Source organism: Heterodontus francisci, chromosome 7 (assembly GCF_036365525.1).
Source record: "Heterodontus francisci isolate sHetFra1 chromosome 7, sHetFra1.hap1, whole genome shotgun sequence".
Lineage (NCBI taxonomy): Eukaryota > Metazoa > Chordata > Chondrichthyes > Heterodontiformes > Heterodontidae > Heterodontus > Heterodontus francisci.
In genome coordinates, this window is record NC_090377.1 from 114,817,585 (window position 1) to 114,836,822 (window position 19,238).

General features: G+C 42.9%; 1 protein-coding gene across 7 annotated transcripts in view; it reads left to right on the forward strand.

Moving 5' to 3' along the window:
* The window catches only part of LOC137372246 (ras-associated and pleckstrin homology domains-containing protein 1-like), a 212,032-nt gene extending 194,891 nt beyond the window's left edge, over positions 1-17,141 (forward strand). For all 7 annotated transcript variants that reach the window (XM_068035920.1, XM_068035924.1, XM_068035922.1 and 4 more), the window contains one exon: positions 10,641-17,141. In XM_068035920.1, the coding sequence (XP_067892021.1) occupies positions 10,641-12,551 (1,911 nt within the window). In that variant the 3' untranslated portion in view covers positions 12,552-17,141. The remainder of the gene's footprint in view (positions 1-10,640) is intronic.
* The last annotated feature ends 2,097 nt before the right edge of the window (positions 17,142-19,238 follow it).

Consider the following 19,238-nt stretch of genomic DNA (forward strand, 5'->3'; position numbering starts at 1 on the left):
GAAAATTAAATGTCCTTTTTCATTTTAGGTTTTCTTGTGTTTTGCTATGACATGCATTCAGGGAATAGGAGGTTGGGATGATTGGTTCAAAATTGTATTTAGAAGTATCTGTCTTTACTAAAATTGTTTTTAAATGTTTACTTTGTACTTAAGCGTTCACATTAGTTGTAAAGTTGAGTATTTTGACACTCCCTGTTGCATTGCCAGTGCCCTGTTGTGATGCTTCTTGCCACAGTGCAACAGGCTTGATTCCAAAGGCATTTGGCAAAGTTCCAGTTAAATTCAAATGGGGTAGGAATTCAGAATAAATCCTGGGAGTGGATAAGAAATTGGCTAAAAGATAGGAAGCATTGGATACTTGCTAGAGAGTTGTATCAGTGGAAAATCAACTTGAGCAACCCTGGGGATCAGTGATGGGACACCTACTATTTTGTTACGTTAGTGAATTGAATTCAAAATCTCAATGGCAATGGCCTGACTTGCAGATGATACGAAATGGTTGAATCTGAGGAGGCAGCTCAAACTTTAAAAAAATAAATAATTGGACAAAATGGGAGTGGCTGGAACAATGTCAGATCAAATTTAATATTGAGTGACGAGTGTAAAGTGGAGATACTCCATGAATCTTGAAATTGCTGAAAGAGCTCCAGGAGTCTGAGGCACGTAGGAACAGGAGTAGGCTATTTAGCCCTTGAATCTGTTCTGCATTCCATTAGACCGTGTCTGATCCTTATCTTAACTCCACTTACCTGGTTCCATGTTGATAAATAAATACCCTTACTGAACAAAAATCAACTAACAGTTTCAACAGTTTATGGCAGTGGGGGGGGTTGTAGTTCCAGATTTCCACTATCCTTTGTGTGAGGCAGTGCTTCCTGACATCACTCCAGAATGGCCTGGTTATCTCCCTTGTTCTGGGGGTACCCCTCCCCACCCCCACCAGGGGAAATAGTTTATCGATCAACTCCTTCAATCATCTTAAACACCTCATTAAATCACTGATTAATCTTCAATATATATGCCAAGTCTACGCAACTTGTCCCCATTATTTAACTCTTTTAGCCCCAGTATCAATGTGGTGAATCTGCATGGCACCCAACCCAATGCCAATATATCCTTCCTGAGGTGCTGTGCCCAGAACTGGATGCAGTTGCTCCAGATGTGATCTATGCAAAGCTGTACAACTACAGCATAACTTTCACCCTTTTATATTGCTGCCCCCTTGAGATAAAGGCCAACATTTCATTAGCCTTTTTAATTATCTTTTGTACCTGCCCTCTGGGTTTTAGTAATTTCTGTACATGGACCCATAAATCTCTCTGCTCCTCCCACAATTCCTAACTTTTCACCATTTAGAAAATACACTGATCTATCTTTCTTGGTCACCTCGCGCTTGCCCACAATGAATAGCAACTGCCACAGTTTTGCGCACTCATTAATCTATCAAAGTCCCTTTGCAATGTTCTTCTCGTGTATATTATTTACTGTGCTACCTAACTTGGTGTCAGCAAACTTGGATATACAGCTGTCACTCCACCTTCACCCGAGTCATTTATAAATATAATGAAAAACTATGGTCCCAGTACAGATCCTTGGGATTACCACTAATCACATCCTGTCAATTGGAGTACATACCCGTTATTTCTACTCCCTGTCGCCTACCTCCTAACTAATTCCCTACCCATGTCAAAAGGTTGCCTCCAATTCCATGCACTGGAATTTTCCTCAACAGTCCCTTCTGTGGAATCTTATTGAATACTTTCTGAAAGTCCATATTAATAAAAATCCATCGACATTTCCTTTTCTACCATGTTAATAACCTCCTCAAACAATTAAACCAAGTTAGCTGGACAGGACTTACTATTACGACGGTGCTTCTATATTTTTAAGTATTTTTTTTGAGGACTTGTGTATTTTAAAAGTATGAACATTGTTTTATTTGGGGAAAACTGAAAAGGATTCCATGGATGTTTTTTTCACTGAGGTCATTAAAAGGACACTGAGGGGACTTGGTTTGTGAACAACCCTTACTGGAAGTCACCTGTCTAGAGATGAATACCCAGCAGGGGCTTTTTGACTTGGAGGAGATGTTTACAGAGAAGTGACAGGTCAAGATTTATAGTGGTCAGGAAGCGTGTCTCTTGAGAATGTTTGTTTTTGGTTTAGCTTTGGACAGTGTTTTGAAAGGAGTTTAAGAATCAACCTGCCAAGGACAAAACCCCAACTCTGTCTTTTCCATCTCTTTGAAAAGCCTGCCAGCCTTTCCATCTCTTTGAGAAGCTCTTAGAAGTGAGTGTAAGAAATAGAGAAATCGGTGCTGCATTCCTCCTGATAGGCCTGCAAGAAACCCCTGATGCTGCATTTCTTTGTGAAAACCTGCCAAACTGATCTTCAACGTCGCCTGAAAAGAACTGTTCTAGAAAGATCCCAGTGACTGCCTTCTATGCGTATTTGGGATGCCAAACCAAAAAAGGGACAACTGACCTCTTTCCATAACTTTTTTTTTAAGAATTAGCAAGTATTTGGCCAAAGTATTTTTTGAGTTTTTTTGGTAACCGAGCTCTAAAGAAAAAATTCTCTCTTGGTTAACCTGTGTGTATGTGAGAGAGTGAGGGGCTAAGGTAAAAAGGGAACTTTCATATTTCAATCTGTTAATGCTTCGCTTCATTATTGATTAAGTCGTCTTAGATAATCTGATTTTGTTTATTAAAGAAACCTGGTTGGTGTATTTTATTCTGGGTTAAAATAGAATCTATGATTGACCGTATTGGTAACTGGGTAAACATTTAAATATATGTTGTGACTTGTGGAAAAGTGGGACTAGAAATAAGTGCACTCGTTCCACCTCGGTCGTAACATATAATTGGGGGCTCTGTGTGGTATAACCCAATACCGACGACGTACAATTGTAAGTGAGGTAATAATAATTGAAAAGAGGAAAAATTTTAAATATAAAGCAGATTTCTTGTACATTAGAGTAAGATAAACACTACTGGAATGTCTTTGTCGGTTGCTACGACCTTTCTGGGGAAGGAGGATGTATCCCTGAATGACTTGAGAAACTTAACCAAGGCTAGGCTAAGGGATTTGGCAGAATTGTTGGTAGAGTTAAAGCCAGGAGCTAAGAAAGCAGACATTATTGCAGTAATAGCACAGCATTTGCAATTAGAAGAAGGTAGCAAACCACATAGTAATGCAGCTGAGTTAGCTAAAATTCAATTGCAGATGAGGCAGCTTGAACTTGACAAAAAGAAAAAGCAATAGAATTGGACAAACTTGAGATTAAATTTCAAAGAGAAAGTGAAACAGATGGAAGGAAATTCGAATTTAAAAAGATGGAGCTAAGATGAAGGGGTGGTCTTGACTCCAGTGGAACTTTTGGTGGTGAAAGATCTGACTCCAGCCCAGGACCCAGTGGAGAGCTGTTTGAATTTGTACAAGCCCTTCCAAAATTTGAGGTAAAGGACATAGAGGCATTTTTCATTTCTTTTGAAAAGATAGCCAGACAGATGAAGTGGCCGAAGGAAAGCTGGACTTTGCTTATGCAAAGCAGGTTGATGGGCAGAGCTCATGAAGTTTATGCCGTGCTTTCGGAGGAGGCTTCTGCAGATGATATGGCAAAAAAGGCTATTCTTGTTGCTTATGAGTTGGTCCCTGAAGCTTACTGGGAGAAATTTCAGAACCTTCGGAGACAGTCTGGGCAGACTTGTATAAAATTTGAGAGGGTAAAGCAAATTAATTTTGATCATTGGATGTGGGCACAAAAGGTAGAGGCCACGTACGAGAACATTAGGGAACTAAATCTCCTGGAAGAATTTCATAATTCACTCCCTCCGTTAGTAAGAACCCATGTAGAAAACCAGAAGGTTTGAACAGCCAGACAGGCAGCGGAAATCGCTGATGATTACAAGCTGGTTTATAAGCCCAAACCTGAGAAGGATAGAAGGTGGGTGAAAGGAAGGCAAGTAGCCGGGATCTCCTCCACCAGCCAGAAAGGAAGATGTTGAGGGTGGAAGGAAGGTCCGAAAGCCTAAATGATACCATTGTGCAGAATACTGGAAGTTGCGGGGTAAACACAATGACTTTGTGTACCCAATAAGTCCCATGTAGAGAAAGGGGCCCTGACTGACTGACGGCAGCTGTAAGGCCAAGTACAAAAACTACTGAGTGTAAGGATTGTGAATAAGATACCTGAGAGTTATAGGGAATTCTTGTCAAAAGGGAAAGTAACTTCTTATCCCTCAAGTGAGGCAGGTAAACCTATAAGTTATACTTAGGGATACAGTAACAACCCAAACTCTCTTTTTTTTTAAACTGGGAAAAGGCATAACTTTTCCACCAGAGAGTGCACTGAATGCCAAGGTTTTAGTGAATGGTATTGGTGGGGAGTATATACCGGTACTTTTGTAGTGGGTGCACCTAGAGTGTGACCTAATGTCTGGAATGGTAACTGTAGATGTTGTTCATAGTTTGCCAGTAGATGGAGTTGACCTACTTCTGGGAATGATTTGGCCGGAGCAAAGGTAGTAGCATCTCCAGTCATGGAAAAACCAAGTGAAGTTCAAGAGACGGAACAGTTGTAGGAAAAGGTTCCAGGAACTTTTCCTTGTGTCGTGACCTGAGCAATGGCTAAATAAGTTCCATTGTCGGAGGTAAAGTTGGTACCACAGACAGGCCAATATCTGAAACGATCTTTGGGGATTTGGATAATCCAAAGGAGATGTTCAATAAATCTTCTCTAATCGACGCTCAGCAAGCCAATCCAGAGTTAAATAAAGTGGCACAATCGGCTCTAATGAAATCTGAGGCAAAGGGAGTTTCTGAAGGATATTATCTTTAAGATGGGATTCTGATGAAGTTAAGACCTCCTCTCAGACCTGCAGATGAAGACTGGACGGTAGTTCACCAGATAGTGGTACCATCCAAGTATCGCCGGGAAATATTAAGGATAGCCCATGAAATTCCTGTGGTGGGACATATAGGGATCTGGAAGACCCAGTCACGTGTAAGTCGACATTTTTACTGGACAGGTCTTTCCAAGGATGTTGTGCAGTTTTGTAAAACGTGCCAGATTGTGGGAAAACCGTAACCTGCCATTAAAACGGCACCTCTAATTCCCATACTAGTTTTTGGGGAACCATTTAGTAGGGTATTGGTAGACTGTGTAGGACCTTGACCGAAAACAAAAGCAGGACAACTAATATCATGGATATGGCTCCTCGGTTCCCAGAGGCCATTCCCTTGCGATCAATTTCTGCTAAGGTAGTGGTAGAGAAGTTAACACAGTTCTTCACTAAGATATGAATTACTGCTTGAGATTCAGTCAGATCAAGGTTCAAGTTTTATGTCTCAAATCTTTCAGGACATTGTAGGTAATTTGGGTATAACAGTTAAAGTCTTCAGCATACCACCCACAAGGGGCTTTAGAAAGGTACCATCAGACCCTCAAACCGATGATGAGAGCATACTGCAATGGATATCCCCATGATTGGGGAAAAAGGGCTAGAATTTCTTTTGTTTGCCACTAGGGATTCACCTAATGAATCTACCGTTTTTTGTCCTTTTGAATTAGTTTATGGACATGAGATAAGAGGTCCTCTGAAACTAATTACAGAAAGGTTTTTAGAACAGAGGGAGGACTCTACTGTGCTAGATTATGTATCTGTGTTCTGGGAGCAGCTCACGAGAGCCTGCAAAGTGGCTCAGGAACACGTTAAAGCTTCCCAAACCACCAAGAAGAAATGGGCAGACAAGCATGCTGGAACATTTCAACCAGTGGATGAGGTTTTAGTATTACTTGCTTTACAGGGACAACTGCTGAAAGCACGGTTCAGTGGTACATATAAAATAGTCAAAAGAAGTGGTAAAGTGAATTATTTGATTAACACCCCAGATTGCTAGAAAAAGAATTGGTTGTCATATTAAAATGTTGAAACAATATCATCACTGGGATGCGGATAAGCGAGCACAGGTATGTCTGCTAGTAGGGACAGTGAAGGATGAGGCAGAAAGAGATCTTGACAATTCTCTAATTGAACCTCATACTATCCGCTTAGCTAATACTGAATTGTTAGGGAGAATGCACATTATGTTTTCATATTTAGATACAGAACAACGAGAACACCTAACAATGCTACTCCCAGCATTTAAAGGAGTCTGTAGGGACAAGCCAGGGTGTACAACCTTAGCAATGCATGATGTGGATATAGGGGAATCCTTTCCTATAAAACAGCATCCTTCTCGCTTAAGTCCAGAGCAACAGGCCCAGGTAAAAGCAGAAATCCAATACATGCTAGAAACCACCTAACTGAACGCAGTCAAAGCAGCTGGAGTTCCCCAGCAGTGTTAGAGCCTAAACCTGATGGTTCAACTAGATACTGCATAGACTACAGAAAGGTTAATGCAGTAACAAAGGCAGTTGCCTACCCAATATCTTGTTTGGAAGACTATTGACAGAGTGGGCAGTGCCATGTTTCTTACAAAAATTGATTTGTTAAAGGGATACTGGGAGGTTCCTTTAGCACCCTGAGCCAAAGAAATGTCAGCCTTTGTCACACCAGACATTCTTTTCCAATGCTGAGTAATGCCATTCGATCTAAAAAGAAATGCTCCAGCCACTTTTCAGAAACTAATGAACCAAGTGGTAGCCAGTGTTCCTAATTGTGTGGTTTATCTTGATGTGCTGGTATACAGTGACACTTGGAAAGACCACTTGGGACAACTAGAAGCTTTGTTTAGAAAATTACAATAGGCCGATTTAGTGATCAACCTTGCCAAAAGTGAATTTGCAAAAGCCAGAGTAACCTACCTTGGGCATGTAGTAGGGCAAGGACAAGTGTTGCCAAGAGCAGTGAAAGTATAAGCATTGGTGGAGTTCTCCACCCCTAGGACAAAGCGAGAAATCATGAGGTTCTTGGGTACGTGTGGTTTCTACTGCAAGTTTATACCAAATTTGAGTACTATAACTGCTCCACTGACAGATTTGCTACAAAAAAAAGAAAACCAAGATAGTATGGTCAGGGGCATGCCAAGCATCTTTTGACAGGCTGAAAGCCGTTTTGATTAATGAACCAGTGTTGACTGCCCCAAATTTCACTCAGCCCTTCAAGGTAGCAAGTGATGCTAGTGACCTGGGGGTCAGTGCAGTCCTGTTACAAGACGATGAATCAGGCATAGAAAGGCCAGTGGGATACTTTTCCAAAAAACTAAATTGACATCAACAAAGATATTCAACAGTGGAAAAAGAAACCCGAGGCTTATTACTAGCTGTTAAGCATTTTCAGGTCTATGTCCGCCACGACTACAGAGACACTGGTATATACTGATCATAACTCCAAAGCCTTTGTGGATAAATTCAAAAACCAGAGTGACAGACTATTCCGATGGAGTTTACTATTGCAACCTTATTATTTAAAGATTATCCACATTGCGGGAAAAAAATAATGTAATTGCAGATGTTTTGTCTAGGATTTAACTTTGCTTTGAGTTATGAGTGAAAAGATTGTACAAACCAGAACTGTATTGGCTACAGGTAGAGTGAGTGAGCATAAGTGTGAAAATGTGTTTTAAAGTATTTTTCATTTTTTCCCCACTCTTTGTAAGGAAACGCATTTGAAAATGGCATTTCATTTCTTCAAGGTTGGAGATGTTACAATGGTGCTTCCATATTTTAAAGTTTTTTTTTTAGGACTCTTATTTTAGAATTATGGACCTTGTTTTATTTGGTAAAACTTCACAGGATTCCATGGATTTTTTTTTCCACTAGGGTCATTGAAAGGACCTGCTCTTTCCCCATAGCCCTGCAAATTTTATCATTTTATTAATTGATCCAATTCACTTTTGAAAGCTGCTATTGAATCTGCTTCCACCACCCTTTCAGACAATGCATTCCATAACGTAACTTTTCTTTTGCTAATTATTGTAAGCCTGTAACCTCTGGGTACTGACACTCCTGCAGGTGGAAACAGTTTCTTTCTATCTACTTCCTATTAAAACACCATATAATTTTGAACACCTCTGTTGATTGTTTCTTAACTTGCTTGGCTTCCAGGAAAACAATCCTAGCTTCACTAGTCTCTCCACATAACTGAATTCCTTCATCCCTAGTACTATTCTGTTAATTCTCCAAGGCCTGACATCTTTTCTAAATTATGGTGCCCAGGACTGGACACAATTCTGTCTGAGGTCGAACCAGTTATTTACTATGACTTCCTTGCTTTTTGTATGCTGTGCCCCAGTTCATAAAGCCAAGGATCCCTTATGCTTTTTAAACAGCCGTATCAATTTGTTTTGCCACCTCCAAAGACTTTTATATATGAATCCCAAGGTTTTTGCTGTTCCTGCATCCTTTTCATTGCCTCTCCTCATTCTTCCAAAATGTATAACTTCACACTTCTCTGCATTAAATTTCATCTGCCACCTGTCTGCTCATTTTGTCTATGTACTTCTGCCATCTGTTTTCTTCCTCAATCATATATTCCTATTCTCAATCACTATCCAGTTACTTGAAAGTGAACATTGGTGATATAATGGAGTTCATCTGTGGAGCCCCACATGGTGACAGAGCCTGTCCACATTCACTGATTAGGGTCTAGCATGGATGAGGTCAAGGAGTGCTACTGGTGCTTATGGAACCCAAATCCCAGAAATAGTCAGCCTTGAGAGGAGATGAAAAATAAACATGTAATGAGAGATGCCCATTGAGCTATTCCTTTCAGGCATTATGCAATTCAGTATCAGTCCCCATCCTTTTAACCTCTGGAAGAAAAGTTCTGTAAATTTCTCCTTTTACCCCAGGCTAAATCAGATAAAATTCCAGACTATCTAACTAGTACTCTCCATTATACATTTTTTTAATACTTTCATGGGTCCAGCTATGGAAGAAGCATCATGTTCCACAAAGCTTTTGATCGTTTCTCTGTGTGATTATCCTCCTGACCTTGGGGTCCATTTTAAGGAGCACCTTAAAAGAGGAGAGATGGATAGAGAGGCAAGGCGGTTTCGGAAGGAATTCTAGAGCTTGGGGCCTAGGCAGCTAGAGCAAAGGAAATATGGGAGTTGTAATTTCCTGAATGAGATGAGCTAACTTGGTATAAACTGGGAACCAAGCCTGTGACTGTCCTACCTGGTGTGGGCCAGCTTCTTGCTGCTTTAACCAGCACCGCCATTGACGGAGTTGTGTGGCTGTAATTGAACTTTTTAATTCCATTAACAAATTAAATAAATTTAAATTGTCAGGGGATAGATCAGCTGTCCTAGTCAATTAGACAAATTGTTCAGGGTAGGCAAGTAATTAGCTCTTAACACACCGCTTTGTAAGGTACAGCCTTGAATTGTATGTTGGATGCGTTGGAAGTGATTTGGAGTGGAACGATCTATTGCAGTATCAAAAAGCAATGCACTTAACATTAGGAATAATGCATTTTGGGGCATTCTGCAAAGAATCCTGACTGCCTCATTGCAATATTTGCAAAATGCAGAGGCTTCACTACCATCCAAGTTAGAAGTTTTGTTCACAAAATCACCATCGGGAGCGGGCTGTGTTAGACACTGGTCTCTCTCCTCCGGTTCAAACCCAGCCCAGACTAATGAGATGAGAGTCTCCTTTCTCTGCTGGCTGTAAGGTACTGATGTGACATGGGTTTGGGACAGTCTCTGGAACCAATAGAACCATAGAAAAATTACGGCACAGAAAGAGGCCGCTCAGCCTGTGTGTTCCTGTCTGTCTCAATCCCAGCAGATGTCAGTAAGTTACTGTTCTGAAAGAATTGCTGTGGCAGCTGCTGTAATGGAGGTTGGGGGTCATTGCATTGTGAGATATTGACAGTCCTTTATCTGAAGAGGGTAACCTGCTTACGGTTGATTGCCATTGATCTGGGCGTCTTCCTCAAAATTCAGCTGCTGGTTCTCAGATGGTTTATAACTGAATCTCTCTAGACTGACCTTTGTTCTATGTTGTAACTTCAAAAACTGTAGACCCGCAGGAGCCCTGAGGATTGTGAGCAGAAGTTCCTATGTGTCGACAAGAGCAGAGCTTCATTATTGTGTTCATGAAGATTTTATTTTTATTTTTACCAATCCCGCCCTATTTGGTTAGTGTTCTGAGCATCTGCCACCCTCTGCTAGCTCACATAAGCGACCATTCCCTCACTCAAGTCTAGCCAGCGAATATTAACAGGCTGCTGAACAGTAGGTGGCATCACAGCCTAACTTGAGCCTGGAGCTACCTTTACTCGAGGCATACAGATGGGCTGCTCTTGTCTGGTATCACTTGATAGTAATTAGGAAAGGGAGCCCTGGTATTTCTCCCCTGCAGTTCAAGGGTGTAGAAGCCAATTAAAGCAGCCTAGCCCCTGCCCCAGCTGAATCAGCTACCTCTAGACACCAAGAATCGCATCGGTCATCATTGCTCTTCATGGCTGGGCTGAGCTGCGACTGCTTTTGCTGACTGACCCAGAGAAATAGTGATTCCGCTATATGCATCTGACCAGCAGCAGAAGCTAAGGTGGAGGAAGGGTAACATGATCTTCCTTTTGTTAGGAATTTACACCTCGAGTGGGGGAAAAAGATTGATGTCTAAGGCGATGGTCAATATGAATTGATGCGCTTTTGGTAACTTTCTATTTGTTCTCTCTGTACAGATCAGGATGGACTCGGTCAGATCCTACCCCTCATCTGTTGCACCTACTTCCCCTCAGACCAGGATCAATGTGCCTCATGTAGCACCACAACCCTCTCCTCCCCCACCACCACCACCCCCTCCCCCACCTGCTGCCCCCTTCATCAGATATAGCACCATCAGTAGACAGCAGCCAAGCAAACCACCAGCTGCACCTTCCTTTGTAACCCTGCCCATGGGGCAGCAGGCCTTCCCACCCCCTCCACCCTCACAGCTTGTGAAACCCCAGCTGCTGGTAGAAAGTGATGGGCAGTGTGTTCCTCCGCCTGTCCCCTCAACACCACCGCCCCCGCCACCTCTTCAAGTGGTTCCTGCCTCATCTGCTTTGAAAATAGGACCACCCAGTCCTTCTCCCATGGTGCCTGCCTTCACACCCCCACCTCCACCACAGAAGTTACAGCAGCAAAATGTTCTGTCACCTGTCCAGCCCTTGACTCCTCCTCCTCCTCCTCCTCCTCCACCACCACCACCTCCTCTGCCACCTCTACTGCAGGGTGCTGTCACCAAAAAGGTAGGAGCTCCATTTGGGGCCTCTCTAAACTACCCACCTCAAACAGCTCCCAAACCAGCAGTGCCTAATGTTGTTCAGATGGAGCCTGCTCCAGCACCTCCATCAGTGAAACCACCCAGGTTCTTGGTTGCACAGATCCCACCACCGCCACCCTCTCTTCCTCTATCTCCTCATCCACCTGCACCAAAACAGCTGGCTGGATCTGCAGACCAAATACCCATTCCTCCACCGCCTGTGGTTTCCATAGTAAAACAGTCTATAAACCAGTTCCAGCCTCTGTCTACGCCCTCAGTTGCAAAGCCATCACCAGCCCCACTTCCAGCTCCTACATCTCCACCTGCTGTGAAAGCAAAACCCAAATGGCAGCCTAATTCCCTCCCATCGCCTGAGTTTCCCCCTCCACCTCCTGAAAGCAGCCTACCCCAACCTCCCCCACCTAACCCCACCCCTCCTCCCACCCCAGTCAAATCAGCCTCTGTCAAAAACCCTAAAAAAACATCCAGCCCTGGTCGTAAGAAGCCACCTCCCACACCTCAGAGGCATTCCAGCATGAAAGGAGCCAGTTGTGCAGACGTGAAAGAGTCCCGAAAACCCATGGAGACCCTCAGCAATAAATTTGAACAACCAACAGTTCCTTTAGCGTCGCCTACACCGGATGCCACCGCCTCACCACCCGCTTCTTCGAAGCCTGGTAAATTAAATTTGGCTGCAGTTAACTTGATGTTCCCACCAGGAGGGCCACCATGCAAAGGGCCAGGAGTTCCAGCAGCTTCGAAGGAGCCCACGTCTGAGTTTCCCTCACCTCCTTCAGATTCGGACTTTCCTCCCCCTCCTCCAGATCTAGATCTTCTACCCCCTCCTCCATTGGAGATGGCAGTTCCTGACTTTTCCAATGCTGTCCCACCTAAGGTAGCAGTGGTGAACCCTCAGCCACAAACATGGTCCAAGTCTTCGATGAAAAAAGCCCCACCGCCAGTACTTCCCAAAAGAAGCGACAGCACCCGCTTGACACAAGGGGATTTGACAGAACACCAGGTTCCTCCCATCAATCCAGTGCCAGTGTCTCCTAAACCAGCCTTGTCTGTGCAGCCTCATTTTCTGGCTGACCTCAATAGGACTCTGCAGAGAAAGTCCTTCACCCGACAGAGCTCACTAGCCTCTACGCGTCTATCCAAAGCAGAGCCCGTCACCACCATGGACGACATGGTACTTCCTCCTCCTCCTCCCGAATTTCTTTTTGACCAGGAATCTACCGGCGCGTATGCATCTGGCAACATCTCAGGCTATGCAACATTACGGCGCGGACCGCCTCCAGCTCCACCCAAACGAGGAGACAACACCAAGTTGAGTAGGGACTGTTGAGCCAGCCACCTACGTGCTGTTTACATGCTGCTCCAAATACTCATAGTCTGCAGTATTCAGAGCGATACATTAACTGCCTTCCTTAAAACTCTGGCTGCGTACATCTTCCAACAAAGTTAGATCACTTACTCTTAGTAGGAATCTTCATCCTTGGATCAGTGGAGTGTTGTGTTTCACTTGTAAAGTCAAATTGCTCTACTTGTGTAAATATAGATGCTTTGATATATAATGGGACCTAATGTTGGGGTAGGGTACTGGGTTTTCTGGTTCATCAGAAAGCTTCCCAGTTAGTACTCTGGGGAGGTAGTAGAGGTGGACCTAGATGAAAGGAATGCTTTCCTCCCACTTAGTCAGATGAAATGTCGTTGGTGATTGGATTTTAAAGAGTTCTGTTTTTATCGTCATTGGGAGACTTCTTAATTGGCACCTTCCCAATGTAATAACTGGCAGTTTTTTTGTTGTAGGAAGCTTGGGTTAGAAGTATCATCTGCATTAGTTGGGGAAGGTACTGTCATTTTTCTGCATTCTTAGTTTGCAACATTTAAGTGTTCCTTGTGGAAATAAATCCTATGGTATCCTGACTGATCTGAATTCTCAGATGTTTTGACTGCAGGGCAGAATAATGGAACGTGGCAATTTAAAGGTGTGGCAGTGCTGCTGGAAGGAATCAGCCAGTCGCCTGTTTGTTGCTGATTTTTAGATCTAATAGCAACGCAGTTATTCAACCGTGTTTGGACAGTAGTTTCAATACAATTTTATGGATCACCATTTAACTGACAGAACCTTCTCCAGGCCAAAGTTTTTTGACCCATATAAACGATGAAGCCACACCAGACTTTTAAGCTGCTATTCTGAAGGGTGAGGCACAGCCATTTGATGAGTTACTCGAGGAATTTATTTAGCTAAAATTTTGAAGTTTTTGACTGAGTGCTGAAAGGTGCTAAAGAATTGACCTGGAGTCTCGCCACACAGAATAAGACGTGAGGATTGCAAACCTTACTGCTACTTTTACAGTTGTCTTATTTGTGTCCACTGATAGTTTGCAGCTGAGCCCAACAGGTAAGACGGTCCCAGGTTCAATTGTTGCTTTCCACTGAACTAGCTGATCTCAGCCAGATAGCAGTTGGGAGATGCAGTTGGCTTTGGTGCCCCTGGGCTAGGAAAGTCAGTACTTGATCGAGATCCACTAACCCCACCAGCAAGGAAATGTGTGCTGGTGAAGTCAAAATTCACCTTGGTTGTGATGCCCCCTGGTCAAGTTCCTTCCTGACATTTACTGAAGGCTGGGCACCCAGGTGCTGTGGAACTGTACCCAGCACAAATTAGCATCTTGAGAGGAGGGGAGAATATGGATGGGGACAGGACAGTGAAGAATTTGCCTTGTACATTTAAGAAAATCTAATTTCAGGATGGAGTTTGACAGCATTTTCTTTCAAGACTTGTTAGCCAGATGTTCCCGTGCGGAAATTTTGGCTAGTGCAAAGAGTCAAAAACCAAAAGGAAATTACCTCAGCATTAAACCAGTATCATAATCAGAGCTCTTTTCCACTCAATGGTACCTGGATGCAGGTAGACAGCAAAGCAGTATTCTGGAAAAGAATTGCCAGCTTCACCCTGTGTTTGAAAACAAATCTATTCCACGGCTTCTCTGGCAAAAAGGTTCATCAACTTTTGGCCATTTGATACTGCAGATCTCATCGAAATAATTTCTCAATTTTTTTTTCTTTTAGAAGGTTCCTGCACTGATGGATGGAACCTTAGTTGCCCTGAAATGTGTAGGAATGCAAGAGGTAACATGTGAAATAAGAAAGCACAACATCGCACATGTTTGCGATCGGTGTTCGCATCAGGTAACAGATACCGAAGTGGTGGGCACCAGCCAACCTGCTTGTGTTTAAAAGATCATTTCAGTGTGTAATTGTGTTTTATCAACATCACACAAAATTTCATGGAACCTAGTAGTACAGAGGAGGCCATTCAGCCCCTGTGTCTGTATCGGCTCCTAGGCAGAGCTATCCAATTGGCTCCACTCCCCAGTTTTTTCCATTTCAAGTATATATCCAATTCTCTTTGAAAGTTAGTATTGAATCTGCTTCTGCCATCCTTTCAGGTAGTGCATTCCAGACCACCATAATGCACTGCATAAAGCAAAATTCACCTTAACACTACTTCCTTTGCCAGTTACCTTAATTCTGTGTCCTCTGGTAACTGACTCCTGCTGCTGGAAACAATTTTACCTTGTTTACTCTTGTCAAAACCCTTCATAATTTTGAACATCTCTGAAATCTTCGCTTAACCTTCTCTGCTGTCAGGAGAACAATCACAGCTTCTTTAGTCTCTCCAAATAACTGAATTCCCTCATTGGTCTCTCTTCCCACCACTGGTGACAGTCCTGTACCCACCAATATTGTACCCCGGTGCATAGAGTATCCTCATTCACTACATATGCTGTGTGCGCACAGAGTATTCCCATCCACTACATATGCCGTGTGCGCACAGAGTTTTCACATCCACTACATATGCCGTGTGCGCACAGAGTTTTCACATCCACTACATATGCCGTGTGCGTACAAAGTATTCCCATCCAATACAGCACCCCGTGAGGCTGAATTAGCATTTTGACATTGAGTCAGCTGCTGGATTAATGGTAAAAGGCGGAACCATTCAATGTAGGGTTTTGAAGAATCTTGAAGGAAACTTGTGTGAATAGGTGTAGTGTTTTCGTTGGTGTGACTTTGTTGCTACGTGTTTTTGATTTTCTTCTTGTTGTGGATGGCGTCTCCTGATAAATCCTCTCCCCAGCACTCACTTGGGGAGGCTTGTGAATGGATGTTGCAGTAGCAGTGGTTAGTGTTTTTACTATTGATGCTGGGACAGAACAGAGCAGAGACCCCTCCCGCGCGCACCTCCCCCCCCCATAAGTGCAACTCCTCATTTCTTTCAGTGAGGTTTCCTGGGGAGGTTGTTGGGAAGCAGAGGAAAACAGTGTCGGAGCTGTGGAATTCATCTGCTTTCCACTGTCAAGTGCCAACTGCACAGTCGGTGTATAAAAAAAAATACTTTGTAGAAATGGCAATGTTACTAAGGAACTTTAATCAATGTGTGCTATTGGAGCAGATATCACTGAGTAAATGGACAGGCAGTTATTTACAGATTGTACAAGCAGTTTGTGAAGCTGCTGTGAGTGTAACGCACTTAAATGTTCTGGAGTGTTTTCTCCTGTCTGAATTGGATGTTCATAAATTGATTTTCATCACATCAGAATGAAGCAAGTTAGTGTTGGGATGGGTGCGGGCTTGGGTTTGGAGGAGGGAAGGAGATGAGGCTGGGAAAAGAGAGAGGGTTTGTACCAAAGAAAAAAAGCATTATTTATTTTTAGCCAAAGAATCAGTTGTAGATGTTGGAAGTATAAATGGTGCACTGGTATTGGGCTGCAAGAGGAAGCTCACAGGCAGACTCTCGGTATTGGACACACCACCCTGGTTTGTGCCACTGTTGGGAGGGGTAAGTCAGTAGTGTAATGGCAAAGCAGTGGGTGAGAGACCCTGTCACTAATAAATGGCTGAGCTACTGTTTCCAGTCATTGCTGGGGGTTGGGGTGGTTTTATGCTGTTTATCATTTTCTAATCTCTGCACTTTTCCATCTTGTTCGGGTATCTTGTCCACGAGTTAATGTTCAGTAGCGATTGCAGGTTATTTAGGAGGGCAGCTCAATTTCCTGATAGGATGACAAGCCAGAGATTGGGATGGTCATTCTGGTGCCCCCACTTCAGTAATCAGGAACCATACAGACCAACCTTTCAATTGAGGGGCATAAGCTACAAGTCTGTCAAGGACCAGTGCCACTGGTGCTCCTGTATATCTCCTCTTAGAAGCTGTGAAGTATCCTTACCTTATGTAGTTATAATTCTTGCCATATGAATGCAATCAGAACCATTCTTAACAATGGGCTCAGTCCTGTATCATCTGTTGCACCATCATCTAGCAACATGGGTGGGGTGGGGAGGGTCTCAATATGGGCATAAGATGACCCAGATATATGTAATTCACTGCTAAATCTCGTATGTGGGCTGAGCGCCTTGCTGATGTCTGTACAGTTCTTGGAGACTAGGGAATGTCTTGCCTTAAATTAGACAAGTGAAGTGTCAGCCTGTAACCTGTTTGGAGGTGGCTAAAAATATCGCAGTCGTTCACAGCTGTCAATCAGTTTAAAGCCATGTTTCTGTGATTTGTTTCAATATATGTTGCTGATTTTTGCTGTAAAGTTGTTTTTGAGCGCTGCTGGTTAAATGCAGGGACTGTTGGCTCATTCTGACTAAAACAAAATGCTGTAGCATGTGGTTAAAGGCCATCCTCACACCCCTCCTTTGGGGAGTGCCTTGCTGGCTGACTTCAATAAGGGAAAGATCATTGTCAAAGTTGGAGAGTAATCTTGTATATAATTTCCACCCCTTCCTGCCCCCACCACCCCATGTTCACTCTAAGAGAAGAACATATGCAAGTTCCTTTTTTAAAAAAAAATGTAAACTCTGAAATGTATTAATACTGGAGACTGTAATTAATGCATGGCGAACTTATAACAGTTTTTATGACAATAAATTGATTTCAAGTTATGTGTGGATTTCTTGTTCTGTGTAATCCCAGTCAGGCTAACATATTTGATACCTCATCTTTCCTAAAGTGCGGCGCCCAGAACTGGATGCAATACTGTAGCTGAGGCCGAACTAGTGTCTTATACAAGTTCAACATAACTTCCTTGCTCTTGTATTCTATGCCCCTATTAATCAAGCTCAAGATACCGGATGCTTTACTAACCGCTCTCTCAACCTGTCCTGCCATCTTCACCCAGGTCCCTCTGCTCCTGCACCCTCTTTAGAATTGTATCTTTTATTTTATATTATCTCTACGTTCTTCCTACCAAAATGAATCACTTCACATTTCTCTGCATTGAACTTCATCTGCTACCTGTCTGCTCATTACACCAATTTGTCTGTCCTTTTTGGAGTTTTACACTAACCTCCTCACAGTTAACAATGCTTCCAAGTTTCATATCATCTGCAAACTTTGAAATTGTGCCCTGTACACCAAGGTTTAGGTCATTTAATATACATCAGGAAAAGCAAGGATCCCAACACTGACCCCTGGGGAACTCCACTACAAAACCCTCCTCCAGCCTGAAAAACATGCATTAACCACTACTCTTTGTTTCCTGTCACTCAGCCAATTCTGTATCAATGTTGCTACTGTCCCTTTTATTCCATGAGCTCTAAACTTGCTCACAAGTCTGTTGTGTGGCACTGTATCAAACGCCTTTTGAAAGTCCATGTACACCACATAAACGGCATTACCCTCATCAACCCTCTCTACCTCTAAGAAACTCCAGTAAGTTAGTTAAACATGATTTTTCCCTTAAGAAATCCATGTTGGCTTAACTTAATTAACCCACATTTATCCATATAACTATTAATTTTGTCCCAAATTATTTTTTCTAGAAGTTTCCCCAGCATCGAAGTTAAACTGACTGGCCTGTAGTTGTAGTGCCTATCTTTACACCCTTTTTTGAACAAGGGTGTAACGCTTGCAATTCTCCAGTCCTCTGGCATCACCTCTGAGTGTAAGGAAGACTGAAAAATTATGGCCAATGCGTCCGCGATGTCCGCCCTCACTTCCCTCAGTATCCTTGGATGCATCTCATCGGGTCCTGGTGCTTTATCCACTTAAAGAGGACGTATTAGATTGGCTGTCTGTCTGTACTTAATCAATTTTAAACCCTTCTAGTGTCTGAATTACCTCCTCTTTCACCATTTCCTGGGTTGCATCTTCCTTGGTAAAGACAGATGCATTTATTTAATACCTCAGCTATGCCCTCTGCTTTCATGTCTAAGTCCCGTTTATGGTCCCTAATCGGCCCCACTTCTCCTTTTACCACCCTTTTACTATTTATATACGTCTATAGAAAACTTTGGGATTCCCTTTAATGCTAGCTGCCAGTCTCTTTTCACGCTCTCTCTTTGCTTTTTCACTTCCCCTCTGGACTTTCTATATTCAACTTGGTTCTCAATAGTATTTTCTACCTGGCATCTATCTTAAGCACACTTTTTCTTTATCTTAATCTCTCCAGGGAGAGATTGTCATCCAGGGAGCTTTGGATTTGTTTGCTTTACCGTAACATACTTTGACTGTGCCCGGACTATCTCTTCTTTGAAGGTAGCCCATTGTTTAGCTACTGTTTTTCCTGCCAACTTTTGACTCCAATTTATTTGCCCCAGCTCTATTCTTACCCCAGTTAATTAATCTTACCCTGGATTGCTCTTTGTCCTTTTCCATAGTCAGCCTAAACCTTATGATATAATGATCACTATCCCCTAAATGCTCTCCTATTGATAATTGATCCACTTGGCCCACCTCATTCCCAAGAACCAGGTCCAGCAGTGCCTTCTTTCTCATTGGACTAGCAGCATACTGCTGTAGAAAATTTTCCTGAACACACGAGGAACTCTTGCCCCTCATTGCCCTTTACACTACTATTATCACAGTCTATGTTTGGATAATTAAAGTCCCCCATTATAACTATCCTATAATTTTTGCACCTTTCTGTAATTTCCTTGCAAATTTGTTCCTCCACGTCCTTCCCATTAGCCGGTGGCCTATAGACAACACCGAGTAATGTAACTGCACCTTTTTTGT